Source organism: Podarcis melisellensis (genome assembly GCF_964234715.1).
Source record: "Podarcis melisellensis genome assembly, chromosome: 14".
Classification (NCBI taxonomy): Eukaryota; Metazoa; Chordata; class Lepidosauria; order Squamata; family Lacertidae; genus Podarcis; species Podarcis melisellensis.
The window spans coordinates 40093314-40108032 of NC_138546.1; the positions used below are offsets into that span (position 1 = coordinate 40093314).

A 14719-nucleotide genomic window follows, 5' to 3' on the forward strand; every position below is an offset into this window, starting at 1 on the left:
AGGGAGGGGAAGATGCAAAGCAAAAAACACAAACCCTGATATACTAACCAGAGCAAGTAAACTCCAGCACAAGCAACTGCATGTGCAGAGGAGGGCAACCAAGATGATTAAGGGTCTGGAAACCAAGCCTTGTATGGAACAGTTGAGGGAGTTGTGTATGTTTAGCCGGGAAAAGAGGAGACTGAGGGGAGCTATGATAGCCTCCTTCAAATTTCTAAAGGGCTGTGATGTGGAAGCTGGATCAAGCTTGTTTTCTCCTGCTCCAGAGGGTAGGACTTCTGGTGACTTCACGTCACCAGAAGGGAGATTCTGACTAAAAACCAGGAAGAACTTTCTGACAGCAAGGGCTGTTCAACAGTGGAATGGACTTCCTCAGAAGGTGGTGGCATCTCCTTCCTTGGAGGCTTTTAAGCAGAGATTCGATGGCCATCTGTCATAGATGCTTTAGTCAAGATTCCTGCATCAGTAGAGGTTAGACTAGATCAGTGTTTCCCAACCTTGGGCCTCCAGCTGTTTTTGAACTACAACTCCCATCATCCCTGACTAGCAAGACCAGTGGCAAGGGATGATGGGAATTGTAGTCCAAAAACAACTGGAGGCCCAAGGTTGGGAAACACTGGACTAGGTGACCCTAGGGGTCTCTTCTAGGATATATATTTTGCTTACCAGGACCCCTTTCACCCATCCAAATTTCACAAAGCCTCCTTTGGTTTCTTCTTCCTTGTTGGATTCAGCTTCTTCCGTATTGCCATCTGCTTTGGCGAATTTGTCAACTGAACCAGAAGTCACCGCAATGTTCTAAACAACGACAAAAATTATTTTAAAAGGCATTTAGTATTGTCTTTCAACCTAGCAGTTCGAAAGCACCTCCGGGTGCAAGTAGATAAATAGGGACCGCTTACCAGCGGGAAGGTAAACGGCGTTTCCGTGTGCAGCTCTGGCTCGCCAGAGCAGCAATGTCACACTGGCCATGTGACCCGGAAGTGTCTCCGGACAGCGCTGGCCCCTGGCCTCTTAAGTGAGATGGGCGCACAACCCCAGAGTCTGTCAAGACTGGCCCGTACGGGCAGGGGTACCTTTACCTTTACCTTCAGACGAAAGGAACAGGAGTGTGTCTAGCCTGTGGTTCCACAGGAAGACAAGAAATATGCAGAATGTCTTATCAGGGATACAGCAATCTGGAACTCTCAGCTTTCCCCCTTTTAAAAGGAAGCAAGGTTCTGGCATTTATGTGAAGATATGGGCAATGCCAGCTGCAAATAAGACACCAAAGCAAATGAGATTTTCAGTGGTTGGAGGTTGCGCTTCAGGAGCTGGATAGCTCCCTTCTGTCATTAGCAAAACTATAACAAATCATGCAAAACAGGAGAAAACAAGCAAATCTACAGCTTTCCCCCTCGCATGGAATACAACATAGTTCTGCCAAGGCATGCCAAGACTTTTTCTCTACATATCATTTTCTCATTTCATTAGGGACTTGAAAGGGACAGAATCTTGGATGGTGTGAATTTTCTACAAATATATTCATATATCCATGGCCTCTAAAAATTCTCCATGCTATTTTTGGTGGCCAATTTTGAGTGTGTGTGTTTCCTGTATATTCTACAGGAGAGGACGAGAATTCTCAAACAGCTCAGGAACAGCTTGAAAGCATATGGGGCTGTATGCAGTGTTCTCTTGTCTGCTAGTCCAAGGGCTCTTGTGCTAACAGACAGGTGAATTTTAATGTTGCGCAACGGAGGAATCCACTGCAATAGTTGTGCCAATGGAAACTTATTGTGCATCAGATTGCTTTATTTATTGTACAACAAAGTCACCGGCAACCTGCTTATGTGTTCATTGGCGCAAAGCATTTTGCTACTGCTATAAGAATACGGCCAAGTGACTTTAACTTAGTGCTGCATGGGATAAACCCCTGCCCATACGGGCCAGTCGTGACCGACTCGGGTTGTGCGCTCATCTCACTCAAGAGGCCGGGAGCCGGTGCCGTCCGAAGAGACTTCCAGGTCACGTGGCCAGCGTGATGAGGCTGCACTGGTGAGCCAGCACCAGCGCTGCACACGGAAACGCCGTTTACCTTCCCACTATAAAGCGGTACCTATTTATCTACTTGCACTTAGGGGTGCTTTCAAACTGCTAGGTGGGCAGGAGGTGGGGCCGAACGACGGGAGCTCACCCCGCCGCAGGGATTCGAACTGCCAACCTTACGATCAGCAAGTCCTAGGCACTGAGTCCTGCTGCATGGGATACGTTACATTAAAGAAACTGTATATATATATATATATATATATATATATATATATATATATATATGAATTTTGGATCAACCCTCTGCTAACTGATAAACAAGATCTATTGTTTTACATCAGTGGGCTTCATATTTTTTAACTTTAGGACCCTTCCCACTATGTAATTATCCATGAAGCAGTTCCTGAAATCCAGAGATCTACAGCTTTCCCCCTGACATGCTTATCATCTGTATATTATGTGAAGCTCCACCTGAACAGTTACTACATTACTGAGAACTAGATCTTTGTGTTAAGCTGATTGAAAGCTGCTTCTTTTTTTTAAAAAAAGCCTTGCTTTATTACATAAAATCATGGGTGCTTATTTACATACATAGAAAGAAAGTTGGGGATTTAGGTCCCACTGAATTTAATTAACCCAGCTCACAGCTAAGCATACAAGATTTCAATTTTATGCATGCATACCTGGCAGCGGGCCCCATTGAGCAGGGATACCCAATATAGTGCCATCCAGATGTGGACTACAACTCCCATCGGTCCCAACCAGGGTGGTCAATGGTCAGGAATAATGGGAGTTGTATTCCACAATATCAAGATCGCCGCCCCTGCCATTAAATATAGACTTCCATCTGAGTAAATATGAATTGGACTGAGCTACAAGTATGGTCATTCTCAATGTCCTCTCACTTGAGGCTAATATGGGTTATGTTACCAATAACCCTTGAAAAGAGTCTTTTTCTTTCTTTGACATACCTTTGCCAGCTGTTCGTGGATGTCCATCAGACTTGGTCTGTTAATTTTGACCCCACTGACGCTGCCAGTGTTTCGGTAGTAACCAATCTTAGGCACGGCATCCATTGTATTATGACCAAATGTCTTCAGGTAATACGTGTTGCTGTGGGTATCATAAGGGTGAAAATTCCCATCTGTTTTAGAAGCATCTCCGTTTTGAAAGAAATTGTCATATAATTCTCTGTTTTCAGGCCTGTAGCCGACTCGGAGTCTATTATTGACATCGTCTGCAAAAGAAGTCTCTTCGTAGCGTTGTGAGTCGGGATCGCCTTGAGATTGTACTGTATTGTCGTGGCTTTCATTAATGACATTGACCTGAAATCTGTTTGGACTTGGGTCCAAAAATACATTTTGAGAATTATTCATAGACATATTTATGGGCAACGGATATTTCAGTCACAGATCTTACTGCTTCTTTGTGGTCAGATTCCCAGACTGCTGTGGTGTGCAGATGATCCTGGTGTCTCTCATTTAGTAATTGCTTCCGCCAACACTCTTACTCTTAAAGGGATGATGTGCAACTCTGTCACCCAACAAAGAAAAAACAAGCAATATTTTAAATTAGCTGATTTCTTTCCAGCCATCAAGCCAGGCATCTTACCATTTATTTTTATTCTTATTTTTAAAATATCAAATTTATGCACTACCTTTCGACAGACAACTGTGAGAATGGTTTGCAAGATAGAATAAGACATCAGGGAAAGCGTAAGATCCAATAGGATTAAAAGCAACAGGGTTGCTTTTAGAGGATTTAAAGGAAGAAGGATTTGATGATAAAAAAAATCAAAATTTGAAATAGAAATAGTAAACAATGAATGTAAAACAATGTCTAAAATACTGTTGGAATGGCATTTGAAAGACGAGGAAGTGATATCGGTAATGATACATTGGGCAAAAGACTTTGGGTATAATATACAGCTTGAAGAATGGGAAAGGTTGTGGAAGGAAAGGATAAAATTTACAGCCTGTAATGCTTTGAAAGAGAATATGATGAAAATGATGTATAGATGGTATATTACACCAGTGAAATTTGCTAAAATGTGTAAGACAAATAATAAATGTTGGAAATGTAAAGAAAAAGAAGGAACATTTTATCATACGTGGTGGGAATGTAAAAAAAGTAAAGAACTTCTGGGAAATGATATATAATGAGATGAAAAAGATGTTGAAATATACATTCTTTAAAAAATCAGAAGCATTTTTACTTGGTATTATAGGTCAGGACATTAATAGGTGAGATGTTAAATTGTTTTTATATGCAACAACTGCGGCAAGAGTATTGTTAGCTCAAAAATGGAAACAGGAAGAAATTCCAATGAAAGAAGAATGGCAGGCGAAATTAATGGACAATGCAGAATTGGACAAAATGGCAGGAAGGATTCGAAACCTGCGGGACCAGAGATTTACAGAAGATTGGAAGAAGTATCTGAATGATTTGAAGAGCAACTGTAATCAACAAATTACGCTAGTAGGACTGCAAGAAGTTTTGTAAGGAGAAATATACGAAGTGTTACAAAGTAGAAAAAGATAGAGATATTGGTTATGAGTTTGAAATGTAATAGGGAAGATAAGAAATGCATACTGAGAGATTAGATTGGAAAATTTTCAGACAGGATTGATGGAAGTCAAAAATTTGAATAAGATGTAAAAGTATGTTTAATTACTGTTGAAAATGATATGTTAAAAAAGAGCTAATAAAAAAATTATATTAAAAAAAAAAGGATTAAAAGCAACAGGGAAATTCATGCTGAAGATTCCAGAGAGTAAATGCCTGGAACATTATTACTTGACCAGAGAACTGTGATGCAAAATTCTTTAAGGAAGGTAAGCAGAGGTAGGTCCTCTATTTCTCCCCATTTAAGGAGCCTTCGGGGTTTAGGCTTACACAGCCAAGCCCAGATCACAGCCACACATTTGGGTTGTTTTTGGTGGTCACAGAGAGTGTCCTAAGTCAGACATCCTCTCCTAAGATGCCTTCACCCATCAGTGGGGATGGGTGAATCTCTCAATTATGGCTTCTCTCAGTTCCTCATTTTTCTCATCTTAAACTCAGTTATCCACAGGTCTACATCAGTTTTTGGTTTTTTTTTTAAAGTCTTCAGATTTCATTGGCATTTCAGAGCAAATTTCTCCTAATATATACCATACATTTTTTGTATGCAACATAATACACATTTTTGCAAAGCGACCTCCCCTAATGCAATTCATTCCACCCCAATTACTTGATATGGCTGTTTTGCCAAAGCTAAGCAGTTCAGGCTCTCTTCAGTGCCTGGATATTGGAAACTGTCTTGAAACCCTTGCACACACAGCCTTGAATTTCTAAAGCAGGGTAGTAGAAAAATAACTATTTCTTGCTACTGTTGTGGGTCACGATCCAAACCTGCTTTGCACCAGGCTGGTGTGGAGGGATAATAATAATAATAATTTTATTTATATCCCACCCTCCCCAGCCGAAGCCGGGCTCAGAGCGGCTAACAGTAAAATAATACAGCATTCTAAAATTGTTTCATTATAAAATCATTTCAAATCAAATTAATGGCAACCATTGGGCTAGAGTTCTGTGAGGATTACCAAAGGAGGGGGTCAGGCTGTGCCTTGGCCAAAGGCCTGGTGGAACAGCTCTGTCTTGCAGGCCCTGCGGAAAGATGTCAAGTCCCGCAGGGCCCTAGTCTCTTGTGACAGAGCGTTCCACCAGATCAGAGCCACAGCCGAAAAAGCCTTGGCTCTGGTTGAAGCCAGCCTAACCTCCCTGTGGCTGGGACCTCCAAGATGTTTTTGTTTGAAGACCGTAAGGTTCTCCACAGGGCATACCAGGAGAGGCGGTCCCGTAGGTACGAGGGTCCTAGGCCATATAGGGCTTTAAAGGTTAAAACCAGCACCTTAAACCTGATTCTGTACTCCACCGGGAGCCAGTGATATAGCACTGGGTGAATGTAAACCCACGGTGAGGACCCCGTAAGGAGTCTTGCCGCAGCATTCTGCACCCACTGGAGTTTCTGGGTCAGTCTTAAGGGCAGCCCCACGTAGAGCGAGTTACAATAATCCAGTCTGGAGGTGACCGTCGCGTGGATCACAGTGGCTAGGTCAGGGCGAGAGAGGTAAGGAGCCAACTGCTTAGCTTGGCAGAGATTGGATTGGTTTTGGTGGAGGTGTCCTACTGCACAGAGCCAGCTCAGAATATGCTATTCTGAATATGCTATTTTTAAGGGAAATCGTCAAAAACAACACTGCTGATTTTCACTTGGATACCGTTTCTGACACCCGATTGCCGGCTTACTGGGGTAAAGGTGGGGTATAAATGCTTTAAGAAAGTAAATAAAAATAATTCGGTGGAAGCTGATCTTCCCTTGGGGAGGAATGGGACACCACAAGAGGAGACCTTCTACTGACTTTGGGGACTTTGGGGAAGGGCGTAGCTCAGTGGTGGTATAGCAATTGCCTTACATGCAGAAGGTCTTAGGTTCAATTCTTGAGTTACAGGGAACCAGGCAGAGGGCTTTCTCGGTAGTGGCACCCGCCCTGTGGAACGCCCTCCCACCAGATGTCAAAGAGAAAACCAACTACCAGACTTTTAGAAGACATTTGAAGGCAGCCCTGTTTAGGGAAGCTTTTAATGTTTAATGGGTTATTGTATTTTAATATTCTGTTGAAAGCTGCCTAAAGTGGCTGGGGAAACCCAGCCAGATGGGCGGGGTATAAATAATTAAGAAATATTATTATTGTTGTTGTTGTTGTTGTTATTGTTGTTGTTGTTGTTGTTGTTGTTATTGGCATCTCCTGTTAGGACTGGGAGAGACTCCTGTCTAAAACTCCAGGGAGCCATTGCTAGACAATACTGAGCAAGAGGGATCTATAGTCTGACTTGGTATAGGCCAGTTTCCTAGGTTCCCATGACCTGCCATCCACTTCACTTTGGACAGCAGACCCTCTGAAGACAATTAGAACACATGGGCAGGTTGATGTCAGATTGGGAACAGGTATTCCATCAGGCGCTAGAGTCCAAAGGTACATAGGGCTTGGGAAGTTAAGTACCAGCATGTCAACACGTACTCAGAAATGAACTATGTCAGCACATCTCATTAAATGCAAGTCCCACCCCAAAGCTTAGCTTGTGTCCTCACAAGACCTATAATTGCACTGGCTGCCAATTAGCTCCTGGGCTAAGTTCTTAGGGCTGCCATTTGTCTGGAATTTCCTGGACATAGCCGGGATTCGGCAGTTGGAAACAGAATCCGGGCGGAAACCTCTGAAATGTCAGGGGAAATCCGGATGTATGGCAACCCATATCGGAAGTGTAGGTTTTGCCAAAATTCCTTAAAAATGGCTTTTTTATTTTTATTTTTAGATTTTGCAAAGAAAGCTCAACTTTGCCTTTTATATATCCAGTTGATAACTGTGCCCTGCAGATAGCATCTTATCAGAAAGTCCATTCTGCATGATACAAGAACTGGCACCTACTCACTTTGCAATTTCTTTCTCTTAAAAATCAGACAGGTGCTGCCTCTGTTGTGTTTTTGGTGCCTACCAAAAACCTTTCTCTTCCCACAAGCCTTTTAAGTACAGTGGTACCTCGGGTTAAGAACTTAATTCATTCTGGAGCTCCGTTCTTAACCTGAAACTGTTCTTAACCTGAAGCACCACTTTAGCTAATGGGGCCTCCCGCTGCCACTGCGCCGCTGCATGATTTCTGTTCTTATCCTGAAGCAAAGTTCTTAACCCGAGGTACTATTTCTGGGTTAGCGGAGTCTGTAACCTGAAGTGTCTGTAACCCGAGGTACAGTGGTACCTCTGGATGCGAACGGGATCTGTTCCGGAGCCCCGTTCACACCCTGAAGTGAATGCAACCCGCATCCCCGCGTCTCAATTCGCCACTTCCGCATGCACATGATGTCATTTTGACTGCGCATGCTCGAGCGGCGAAACCCAGAAGTAGCGCACTTCGTTACTTCTGGGTCGCCGTGGAGCGCAACTCAAAAATACTCATCCTGAAGCTACTTCAACCCGAGGTATGACTGTACCACTGTTGACAACTTTCCCAGTCTGTTTCTGTATCAGAATTGGGGGTTTTTATGTTTTAAAGATGTCTTTATTGTTTTATCATATTTGCATTTGCCACCCTAGGTTTCTTCAGGAGGAAAGGCATGGCATACATTTAGTAAACGGATACCATCTAGCAGTTTGTTCAGAGCTGGTTCAGAATGATACCACAACTATGGGAAGATGATGCAGGAGTCTTGAGTTGTGCCCAGGGACTGCTTGCAACTGACATATTTACTTCTCACTTTTCACATAAGACTCAAACAGGCTTACAGTTAACGTAGCAAAACTGCAAATATGGGATAATTTTTTTTAAAATAATCATAATTCAAAGCTCTGCCAGCTGGCTCTGACCAAAGCACAAGGCAAGGAGAAAATTGGGTAAGTTCAAAGTGAATTGAATTTACTCTCTCTCCATCCCTTGTTTGATAAGCAGGAGGAGGGGAAAAAAACTGAGAGGAGGTGGGTGAGTGGGAGGGTAAATGAGTATTTTAACCAGAAAAGTAGCAGGCAGGACCAAAATGCTGAACCCTTCACTCAGAGAAAAACAATTATGCAATGGGGGTTGAAGATGTGGAGTCAGGGAAGAGTTCTGCACCTGCAACCCACCTGCTACATATCCACTTTATACCCAACCATTCTTACCACTTTGGGAAGGGCCCAGGTTCTAACTTCAGAAAACACATTTTGGTACTTGTTTATTTTTCAGCGATATGCAAAGCTCGCCTCGAGCGGACACAATCCAACCCAAAATTAAGCACATTAAGGCTCATTGAATTTAATTGGCTCAAATATGCCTAGTTATGTGTTGGATTGTGGTCAAATACTACAAACACAGCAAATTTTGGACGCCTGTGTGCTTGCAAACATCAATCAGGGTGCCACAGCCAAAGATATTGGTGTTCTTCCAAACAATTTGATATAATCTGGAAGTATTTTTGGAGATTATATTCCAGTATTAGCTCTATTCTGGCAGGCTTTCCATACACAATTTCTGTTGCTGAACTGGCTGTCACTGTTCACATGTGCAAGTGTTCATGCACATCTGGATATGAAGCGTTCAGTTGTGATGCCAACTGGTAGGCTCAGCTCGGATGTGGGTGCATTTTCCTGTCTGTCTTGCAATGTAGGTGGAAATCTGCCTCCCCATCTACTATCTTGGACAGCTAGATGCGTGCAGGACTAGTCAATAAAAACTTTTATTGCTTACGGTTAAAGGCCTTTGCAAAGATTAAACAAGTTCAAACAAAACACATTTTTTAAAAAATATTGAAAGTACTGTATATGCATATTAAATAAAGATATGGCATGATATTGCATGCTTCCATCTTTTAAACAGACAATATTTGCAACTTAACCTGGCAATTCCATTTGTCAATCGGTGGGGCGAAAAAAGGAACATTAAGGATCTTGCACCTCCTTCCTTCCTTCCTTCCTTCCTTCCTTCCTTCCTTCCTTCCTTCCTTCCTTCCTTCCTTCCTTCCTTCCTTTAAACTAATACAACACACACATGCTCCTGGGGACAGATCAAAGTAGAAAGCTTTTCCCCACCTCCAGATTCTCTTTATGCACCGATTTCTGTTCACGTTTCCCTTCTTGGCACTGAGCCGATGAAAAGTCCAAGGCAATATTGATCGCACAATATCTACAGACAGTGTTTTATTCAATTCCGTCTCTCAAAATGCTGAATATATCATCTCTGATTCATTCAAGTTGCATTTATTGTTGCATTTTTGGGATTTACTTTCTTAGGAGAAAATCTGGGCCGTAGTTTTTCTCTCTCTATTTGTTGCGGACAAAGATTTCACAACATGAACAATTCATCCAAATTATGACTGAGTCGTAACCCTGGTGGGGAATGAAATAATAATTTTTAAAAGCTTACCTTTTACAAATGATATTGGAGAGGATGTTGGTATTGTCAGGAATCTGTCTGCTTCAGCTGTCTATCTTTAGGCATCTCCAAAATATCAAATGTTTATACTGTGCAAGCCCTCTCTTTAAACCAACCAGCAGTTATTTTCTTATTTTCTAATATACCTTGCCAATGGTGTCCTTTCCCACCACGAACAATACTTCAGCGGCCGGGTTCTTTCTTCTATATAGAACACCGAGGGTACCAGCCAATCCCTGAATTTGAAACAGAAGGTGCGTGTCCAGAGGAACATTTCAGCTTTTTAAATATTAGCTAGTAATGAGCCCATTAATTCTTGGACGGAAGGAGTCAGATCTGGCACTCAGCTCTCCCTGAATGTCAGTGGACCCAGTGAAGGTGATTTAGGTACTCTTCAAGATCTTGACCTCTGCTCTCTCGAGTTCATAAACTATGTTTGCAATTGTAAATGCACTCACAGAAATATGCACAGGGTTGTTTCGGACCATATTCCCAGCCAGTCATGTGCTACTGAAATAATGACTATGTAGCAATGTTTAAAAGTAATTAAATATTCATGCCAATACGTTGGATTTTTTTTTATTTATACCCTTGAAGCTTACGAAGGTCATTCTTTCACTTTAGGCACTGGGCGTGATTCAGCAAAAATTAGTTGTGAGTATGGCAACCTGTTTCTTGGTAAAAAATGGACATTTGAAGATGCCTCTCACTAGATTATCCTATCTAACAACTGTTAAGAACTGTTCAAGGGTGACAGCAAAAGAACAAAACCTTACGTTATCTTTATCCCGACGAAAACATGGGATACTTACTATCCATCCTTTAACATCTGAGTGCTGCCATTCATTTGATTTTGGGTGGTTATATAAGAATGCAAAATGATTCTTTTAAAGCCATCCTAGTTGGTGACCACCACTGTGGGAATGAATTCCATAGTTTATATGGTGTGTGAAGAAGTACTTTGGGGGGGGGGTCTGCCCTGAAGCATGGAGAAAAGGCTCAGTCAATCACGCACCCCCACCGTGGATGGGATACAGTGGATATAAATACAGAGGGTGGTAGTCCACTAAGTTGTACTCAGAGTAAATCAATGCTTCTTAGTCATGTTCATTAATTTATATGGGTCTACTACTCCAAGTGGGACACGGGTGGCGCTGTGGGTGAAACCACAGAGCCTAGGACTTGCTGATCAGAAGGTCGGTGGTTCACCCCGCGTTGGGGTGAGCTCCCGTTGCTCGGTCCCTGCTCCTGCCAACCTAGCAGTTCGAAAGCATGTCAAAGTGCAAGCAGATAAATAGGTACCGCTATATAGGTACAACGTCTCCATGCGCTGCTCTGGTTCTCCAGAAGCGGCTTAGTCATGCTAGCCACATGACCCGGAAGCTGTACGCCGGCTCCCTTGGCCAATAAAGCGAGATGAGCGCCACAACCCCAGAGTCAGCCATGACTACACCTAATGGTCGGGGGTCCCTTTAGCTTTTACTACTCCTAGTAAGATTTAATTGAATACCACCTATGGAATTTGGGAATATGTGGAAGTTAGCTATCCTGGGTTCTGATTAAAGTGGAATGAGAAGGAAAATAGGCAGAAAGCATCTATGTAAAAGTACCTAACAAAGGATCAAATCACTGATGGGGAAACTGTGACCTTCCAGATTTTAGTGGACTACAACTCCCATCATACTTCGCTGAATTCCATTCAGCGCCTGCTGAAGACATTCTTGTGCAGATAAGGCTACCCAAATCTTTATAAAATTTGTAGGAGTTTTGATTTGTTTTATTCTCTTTTATTGTGATAATTTTATTGTTTTATCGTTTTTTCATAAACCACTTTGAGCGCCCCCCCATCAACTGGTATATAAATTTCATGAAATATAAACAAACAAATAAAATCCCTGACCATTGGTCATGCTTGATGGGACTGGTGGGAGTTGGGAGTCCAACAACTCCCGAAGAACCACAGTTTTCCCATCTTTGAGTTAAGTAATGCAACAAATGTTAGGTGGCCCTTTGGCCTGATACAACAAGATAGTTCTTGTGTGCTTGAACTGTTTGTTCTTTTAGTTTCTGCATTTCATAGCTCACTACAGGTTTACAAACTTTAGCCCAACAAAAGTGGGACAAAAACAAACCAACTGGGGGAAAATTGTGGTATGAAGAGTTGTCGACTCAGGAAGTTATGGGGCATGCACTAACTGGAAACGAAGCAGTGTGTCCACTCCAAAATGAAACCGGCTGAGCCCAGGGTGCTGGCTGCTTAAATGAGCGAGGGACGGATCCAAGAGAAGCCCACTCCCAGCTTCATTGGCTCCACCCCCCGCACAGCCCAAGCTGTAGCCTGTATCCCCATTTGCCAAAGCAGGGTCCAGCCAGGTTGAATTCCCCCATCAGGGCCCCAGTGAAACCTCCTCCGTCCCGCAATGTCGCCACACGGAAAAGGGTGAGTGGGCTTGCAGGCACAAACGGTATTCAAAGTAGGATACCCTGGTACCATTGTGAGAACAAATGATCATGAATGTACAATAAAAAAAGGAAGAGACTCTGAATTTCCTGTATTCACTGGAATACTTCCAAAAAATATTGTTAGTCTGCAGGCAAACTGACTCTTAAATGTCACACTGTGCCTCATGAAGGCCTCCGGAAGGAATGTTCCCTAGTCTTGCTAGATCATTCTCACATGCTGCTCTGTTACCTCCCCGCAGTGTTCCATTGTATTCCTATTTCCTGCAGCAATTGAACCCGCTCCTCTCTTTGGACTTTGGGCTTTCACGTTCCCAGCTTTCCCTTTAAGATCCAGCGCAGTCTGAGTGGCATTTTCGTTTAGCCGACAGACCCCGCAATTCCCTTGGTTGTCATTTGTCTAGATTATAAGGCAAATGGCACAATATGAAATTATAGAGATGAATGAATGGTCTGTCTGTGCCGATTGGCTTTATCTCAGCGGGCTCTCAGAGCACCTCTTTAACAAGAGTGACAAGGCTGAGATGAAATTTTGATTCCAGCATTTCTTAAAAATGGAATTGAACAGCTGTCAAATATTGTCACTCTCGTTCTCGCTGTATGAGCTAAGAGGTGACCTTGAGGCGCAACTAGTTACTGCCTCTTCTTTGTGTCTTCTTTGAGCTTTTTCACGTAGTCGTCATTGTGTGAGACAGTAAGCAGAAGTAAGGACTGCTCCAAGCTAGCCCCTTCTTGGTGTTCCTGGGTCAGAAGGAGTGCTCTCAACACTTCTGGGTTCCCTGAGGGAGAGAGATAAAGATGGCGGAGTGTTGATCCTCTTCTCTCCCCACCCCATAAAAGCAAACTCTTGATTAGTTCCATCTCTCTCTGCGCATGGCCCAGGAATGTCTGGTCTTCAAGGCTGAAATCAAGGCATTATAATTTTCTTTTCAGGTTGGACTTGCAAATCTTGACCATGCTTTAAATCAGGGGCAGTGGCGTAGCGTGGGTTGTCAGCACCTGGGGCAAGGCAAGTAATTTGCGCCCCCTAACCTGTGGATTTGCGCCCCCTAACCCGTGGATTTGCACCCCCTAACCCTAACCCCCAGATGTTGCATCCAGTGCGGCCGGCCCCCCCTGCACCCCCCACGCTACGCCACTGATCAGAGGTCAGCAAACTTTTTCAGCAGGGGGCCGGTCCACTGTCTCTTAGACCTTGTGGGGGGCCGGACTATATTTTGGGTGGGGAAAAATAATGAACTAATTCCTATGCCCCACAAATAACCCAGAGATGCATTTTAAATAAAAGGACACATTCTACTCATGTAAAAACACCAGGCAGGCCCCACAAATAACCCAGAGATGCATTTTAAATAAAAGGACACATTCTACTCATGTAAAAACACGCTGATTCCCAGACTGTCCACGGGCCGGATTTAGAAGGCGATTGGGCCGCATCTGGCCCCCGGGCCTTAGTTTGCCTACCCATGCTTTAAATGTCCTCCTTCCTCATGACTTCTTTCTCATTTGCACAATTATTGGCACACCTTTGCACACTTCATTCTTACCTGCACACAGTGCTCCCCCCCTAAAAAAATGTTTAGGGGTACTCTCATTTTCCTACTCATAGTGAAATACTGCCCCTCAATGAGGCCAAACTTAGATTTACAAAATGTTTAGGGGTATGCGTAGCCCTGCATCCCCCCAGAAAAAATGAACTGCCTGCACAGTAGAATGCCAAAGCAGGAACCACGTGAAAATAATTATGAATCTTGGCAGAAATGACTGGCAGAATCCGAGACCTGGGAGAAGAGCAAATGGAAGAGGATTGGAAGAAATTTAAAGACTACCTGCAAAAACATTGCAAAACGTTTGAATGTTAAAATGATGCAGGATATAAAGACAATATGGCATTAGTGACATAGCTGAAAGGAATATGTAAAAATGTTTTATGAGAAATAAGGGTGAAAAAGTTAGAATAACATTATGTCAAACTTAAACAAAATGTTATAAGGGGAAAAATTGGAGACATAATAGTTGAAAGGTATAATACAGAATAAGATCTGAAAAAGGGTAAGGCACTGCTGAATATGATTGTGTAAAAAGGGACCACAGAAAAGGGAGTTGTGAGGAAGTCAGGAAAGAAGGATATGAAAATAATGGGTAAGAAACTGGATTTATATGTTTCTTTTTAGGTCTTTTTTCTTCTGCTTTTTATGTTTCGTGCTGCATTTTTCTGTTTCTGCTTGATTGTGATGGTGTTTTTTCTATTCTTTCCTTTTTTTGGTTTTGATTGTGAGTTTTGTTG

At 42.8% G+C, this 14719-nt stretch overlaps 1 protein-coding gene across 2 annotated transcripts in view; it reads right to left on the bottom strand.

Annotated features, from left to right (window-relative positions):
- SLC12A1 (solute carrier family 12 member 1) overlaps window positions 1-3518 on the bottom strand; it is a 75757-nt gene extending 72239 nt beyond the window's left edge. The window contains exons 1-2 of one of the 2 annotated variants that reach the window (XM_081888840.1): window positions 3000-3518; window positions 667-798 (exon numbers count right to left, since the gene is read on the bottom strand). In XM_081888840.1, the coding sequence (XP_081744966.1) occupies window positions 667-798; window positions 3000-3410 (543 nt within the window). In that variant the 5' untranslated portion in view covers window positions 3411-3518. The remainder of the gene's footprint in view (window positions 1-666; window positions 799-2999) is intronic. The other variant, XM_081888841.1, reaches the window with a different exon arrangement.
- Between the last annotated feature and the right edge of the window lie 11201 nt (window positions 3519-14719).